This window comes from Argentina silus (assembly GCF_951799395.1).
Source record: "Argentina silus genome assembly, chromosome: 17".
Lineage (NCBI taxonomy): Eukaryota > Metazoa > Chordata > Actinopteri > Argentiniformes > Argentinidae > Argentina > Argentina silus.
In genome coordinates, this window is record NC_139671.1 from 7,186,804 (window position 1) to 7,192,803 (window position 6,000).

At 41.7% G+C, this 6,000-nt stretch overlaps 1 protein-coding gene across 1 annotated transcript; it reads right to left on the bottom strand.

Moving 5' to 3' along the window:
* Positions 1-902: 902 nt before the first annotated feature.
* nek2 (NIMA-related kinase 2) lies at positions 903-4,970 on the bottom strand. The gene is made up of 9 exons (XM_083688853.1): positions 4,719-4,970; positions 4,264-4,481; positions 3,441-3,681; positions 3,225-3,307; positions 2,999-3,125; positions 2,549-2,774; positions 2,310-2,364; positions 2,042-2,112; positions 903-1,587 (listed from the first exon to the last, which is right to left on the bottom strand). The coding sequence occupies exons 1-9, from the start codon at positions 4,812-4,814 to the stop codon at positions 1,424-1,426; spliced, it is 1,281 nt and encodes a 426-aa protein (XP_083544979.1). The 5' UTR covers positions 4,815-4,970; the 3' UTR covers positions 903-1,423.
* Positions 4,971-6,000: the final 1,030 nt, after the last annotated feature.

A 6,000-nucleotide genomic window follows, 5' to 3' on the forward strand; every position in this document is an offset into this window, starting at 1 on the left:
CAGATTACTCCATCTGTACATGACCTCACTGTTACCTACCATTTGAATGCTACCTTGAGTTAATTTAACCTAATATCAGACAAAACTCTGAAGGCGATTGTTCCCAGTTGTTCCCAAGGTATAGTTCCCATCAGATTCCTAAAAGAGGTCATGGTAACTGTTTACCCAAACATTCTCTCTATCATTAACAGCTCTCTGGCCACTGGCTCAGTGCCATCTTACTTTAAACATGCACTTGTCCAGCCTCTTCTTAAAAAACTCAATCTGGACCCCTCCATACTTACTAAATACAGACCCATTTCCAAACTCCCATTTCTATCCAAAGTGTTAAAGAAAGTTGTTTATAAACAATAAACAAAACTCTTAGTATTGTGTAATGTTGTCTATTGTTTGAAATATTATTTTATGAGTCTGTTTTAATTAGTTTTATTTTATTTCAATGACTTTCCTAATTCTCAATTATATGCATTATTTGAATCTTGCTTTCTTTCTGTTTGGCATTTTACTTATGCTGTATTTCTATGATCCATTCTCTTGTTTAGTAGCACTTCCTAACCTTGTTTAGAAAAGCACTCTACAAATAAAGGTGTTATTATTTTTACTATTTGATTTTTAAGTTAATCTTAAGGGCAACGTATACATCAGGGAGTAAGGGGTCTGTTCATTCCTTCATCCTTTAACTGATTTCTCTGAAGGGGTAAAGATGAGAATTGATGACCTCTTGTGGGAGATACTGATAGCTACATCTCTTACATCTCAGGTTAGGTTACAGTAGGTGTTAATGGACTATGCCATCTAGTGTTTCCCTTTCCATTGTTTGAAGTGAAACCAGTCGATCAATCAATCACCAGATTAACTCTTTAATTTGAGTGACTCAGACAAATCAAGATAAAACACGACTACATTCAGTGACAATAATCAAAGCCTCACATTACAGATAGCTGCCTTCAATGTTTACATAACTGCAACTTTAATGTTCCCAGAAGTTCTGACATATTTACATAGTAACTTATACATGTATTTGGAACATAACTTACATGGGCATGTGGGTCTCCTTTTATATATTTCTATGTAATGAAACACAGCCTTCCAAATTCACAGTAGATTGTGGCTACAAATCACATGTTCATACCGGTAATCTCACTTACTTCTGTGCAATTGTAACAAAACACACACTACAATAACTTTATTGTAGATATTGAGATGTTTGGCATCCAGCATTTGGTGTTTTCAACGTAGCACACTCACATGACACAAATATATTAAACCTTCCCATTTTCCCCTAAGGGTGTGACTGATATCTTTCCCTATCTATTGTTAGTCAGGACTGAAAAGGAGACCTGGAACTTCTGGAACACAGTTCCTCACAGATTCATCCATATGACATTGATAAGTCAAACCCCTAAACTCAAACTCCATTTGGCTAGCGGATGCCCAGGAGCTGTCTGCTTTTAAGCTGGTAGTTCCTCTCCACCTCACCCAGGGCATGGGCACGTATGTTGGCTGCTTGCAGCCTCTTCTTTAGACTCTTGTCACCAGCAAAGTGGACCTTCTTCTTTCCAGGGGAGACATTCTCCTCTCCCTCATCTACAGGGTCAGATAGCAAAGGGTTACAAATACAGATATATTTAATTCACCTCCGCAGAATATTGTGTAGGGCACCCTCCTAAATAGTTCCAATTGTGAAAATGTTTGGGGTAGCCAAAGAAAATCTCGTTAAGGGTGAAACAGATACAGGTGTCTCAAAGAGACATAGCCGCACATCCTCCCTTTTATTACATCTGGAAAAATAAATAGTTCCCTTTGCCTACCCTTTAATTACATTGTTGAACTCCAATAGAAGTTTCACTAATTGTGTTTCCCACCCCGTGTTTGTTTCAGATTTTATTGACAAATGTTTATTTCCAAAGTCAAGGTTAAAATTCATAAATACACTAAAAACCCTCTCCCACTCTCCCTCCAACTGCAGAAGTGAACGCATGCAGGGCTTAATTCTTGTCTACATTCAGGGGGTCCAGAGGCCTTCGTCTCAGTCCCATACCTATGTCATTGGAATAGAGCGGTGCCTTCTGCTGCTTCAACAGGTTGCAGTTCTTTAGCAAACTCTCAGCTCTGGAAAAAAAATAAAAAATCAATATTGTGAGTCAGAACAGATTATATCCAATCGGTTTTACAGCAATGAGATTATGACTTCAAAGCAGTGAGCAAATGTAGCATTACTTGGGAGAGGATTACAACTCTAGCACCTAATTTCAGCAGCAGTTTGCTCCATTTCTAGAGATCGATTCGAAAATGTTATCCAATTTTACCTCGCAAGCTTCTCGTTTGATAGCCTCTCGCGAAGGCAAAGCTCCTGTTCCCTCTCTGTAGGAGGAATGGCAAACATGTCATCATCTGATAAGGTGTTACACTATAAACGTCCCCCACTCCATGGTAGCCAGTGACCTACAGCATTCCCTATACCAAGTAGCTTTCGGGCATCCAGTAACACTGACCCATTAAACCGTAAATTGTCTTTGACTCTGCACATTATAGGGGAACCACTCACGCTCCAGCCTCTCTTCACGCTCCTTCAGAGCTTTCTCCCTGTCCCGCAACACCTGCTCCTTCAGCCTCAACTCAGTAGAGGAGGGAGCTGAATCAGTGGGCTTTGGACGCTCTGGATCAGCCGACCTCCTGCGTTGTCGCGCCTGTTCTTTCCTCTTCTCCTCTGCAACCACGGCCGCCAACAGGCTGCTCCCGAGTATGGACTCCACGGAGGGCCTCAGGTAGTCCTGACAACAAAGCCCAGATCAGTCAAAACAATAAATCAAAAGAAGAGACAAACAGGCAGTTAGAAAAGAAGGGAGGGATGGCAGGAGGGATTAAAATGCCTGGACAATTGAATCGTGTAGTCTACTAGGCGTATGTTTATGAAGACAAACAACCTCTTGATTTGCTTTCAGAATGACCTGAGGTGAACTTCAGAGAGATACAATTGGTGAAATGTATTTCAAACCTTTAAATGGAGCATTCTGGACAGGAGTGTGTTCAGCTCATCTGAGTACCGGTAAGGGATCCTTCTGAACCTCCCCTCTCTGATTTTCTCTGCCAGCTCTTTTTGGTTATAAGCAGTGAAAGGAGGCCTACAAAGCAGAAAATATATGCATCAGAATTGTTTCTAATGCACTGACAGGGGATAATTGTTTTTTTTTAGGATAAAGGAGACAGATAATGAAACTTACGATAAGGCACAGAGCTCATATAACAAGCACCCCAGAGACCAGATATCGGATTTCTCATTATAGGACATCCGATTAATTTGTTCCTGTAAACATATGAACATTTCCACACAAAGGGATTAATTAGCAAAAAGATTAGGGAAAAACAACGTCAAATCATATACAAAGAGGGATTCTCTTCTTTTTTGAGGGGGGGGTGGGGTGACATGTACGACTCACAGGTGACATGTAGTAAGGGGTCCCAACAAAAGTCTTAGCAAAACTGGTGTCATGATTCAGGATTCTTGCGAGACCAAAGTCACCAAGCTTGACATTCTGCTTGATATCCAGGAAGATATTAGCTGGTTTCAGGTCTCGATGCAGCACGGTCACACCGCCATCACTCCGGCGGTGGCACTCACTCAGTGCCAGAGTGAGCTGTGCCATGACCCGCATGATGAACTCCTCCTCCAGGTAACGCCTGCCAGGAACATAACATAAACATGAGTACGTTATTTGGTCATTCATGCCAAGCTGAAATGGGGGGGGGGGGGGTCCCCAGGGAACAAGAGTGAATACAACAGGGGGCGGGAGGTAGCCTCGAAGTTAGAGAGGCCGAACCAGCAATCGATGGCTCGCTGGTTCCCTCCCCAGGAGGGAGCCGGATGTGAGCTGGTGACTGGAGGGTTGCTGACATCATATCTAAGGTGCCTACAACTGCTGTTGTGCCCTTGAGCAAGGCACTTACTGCTTATACTGGTTATATTTTTATTATTTCTATTTTATTTTAAAACGTATTGTTGCTCTACTCTGTGGCACTGTCACTTTTGCATTTCACTGTATACGTGTATGCACGTGACAAATAAAGAATCTTGAACTTGAACACTTAACCCCTAACTGCTCCAGGGGGGCCGAAAATGGCTGACCCTGTGCCCAAAGCACTGAACTCTGTTCTCCTTGGGGGTGTGCATGTGTGTGTTGTCTCATTCCAACAGTTGATTCGATTGATTGTATGGCTAATACAACAGTGGTTTTGTTTCAACAGCACAAAACAGATACACACCTCTCTTTGATGCATCTAGTGATGAGGCTGGAGAGGTCACCGCCTTCACAGTACTCCATGACAATGTACAGCTTGGTGTTTGTCCGGTCTATGATGCGATCATAATATCTCACGATGTTTGGGTGCTTGAGCTCGCGTAGGAGGTTCACCTCGGAGACCAGCATCTGCTTCTCGCTCTCAGCCATGGTCCCGTAGTCCAACTCCTTCCAAACTAGGATCTTTACACAAAATGAGTTACAAACGTTATTGGTTGGTGATGATCACATATTGCTCCATCTCGGAGTTGTTTGTTGCCTCTTGGAACTGTAAGAGAGCACATGTCTTATGTGCCACCGTGGCACATATACTAACACTGGATCGATACAGAGATGGCCCCTGCGAAATAAGGAAATGCATGCAGTAACAGGAAATCCACGCAAGACTGTGCAACCCGACGACAAACTCTTGACACTTACTTTACCATCAGTTTCCCTCCGTATCTTCTGACATTTGCCGTAAGAGCCAGATCCGATGGTATACAACACCTCATAATCCTCGACACGAGATGGCATTTTAGCGTTGCTTGCTTTTGCTATATATCTTGCAAGGTGCAACTACTGGTGGTTGTTGAATAGATAGCGTTATCCTATAACGTTAGCCAAAATATAAACAGTTCACCAGCTATATTCCCTTGAGAGCAAAAACGGCGTATCTAGCTAGCTAACGCTTCTCGCAAAGAAAAGTAAGTTACTTTGGTCGTATTTTCGTAATGTATTGCTAGCTACCTGATTAGCTAGCTATGTTTGCTACTTGACAAAACACAGGCGAGGAGAGGTACGCTTGTTTCAATTTGGTGCCTAAATCCTTGGATCGGATTGGTCTTCCTATTCGAGATACAACATGCTGATTGGCTGTATTAAGAGTACAAACTGTAGGTTGCTAAGCATCGGAAACCCGCGAGAGTAGCGCGGGTGTTTAAAGGGGAACTAAGCGATTAAAAGGAGACATTTTTGCCGACGGAAATTGTTCATATATTATTATGAGATATCTAAACACGTTTATCGTTTATTGTACATTTATCCCCCACCAAAAATACATATGAATGTAGTTGAATCGAATACTGGAGTTAGAATAAAAACACACATATCACGGATCCCTTTTTGATACTGTACCTACCAGCGTCCTCGATTACCTTGTGCCATCTATCCACAAGGTGGCAGTAAAACCACACCGTGCTAATGCCAAAGGATCTCGATGAACTCAAATCGCAGCTGTTCAATTAGGCCTACATGAAATTCTTCCATTAGAAAAATTCGGAATACTATATAAAAAAACACGGACAAAACAGTCAAGCTTTCATTTGAAACCCCATAATGATCTTGACTTAGACTAAGTCGGTTTAGCCAGGCAAATAATGATCTCCCTTCCTCCTTACTGAATGTGTATTGTATGTCTGATTTTACAGCAAGTCTGTACCTATGGCTCTGGTCTGCACAGGTCCTTGTTCATGCATAGTTTTTACAATATTATGGGATAGAATAGAATGTTCAATGGATGCCTGGTAACACAAATCTGATTAGATATCAAATCTTATGCCAAATAAAAATAGCATTATTCTTTGTAACACTAAAAGTCTTCAAATCTTTTACAAACCCAGAAAGAGTATCATGATTAAAAGAGAAACAATCCTCTTTGCATACATATGACCCATTTGGGTAATAGTGTGTGGCTGTTTTCGCATGTAATTGAGTGGCCATA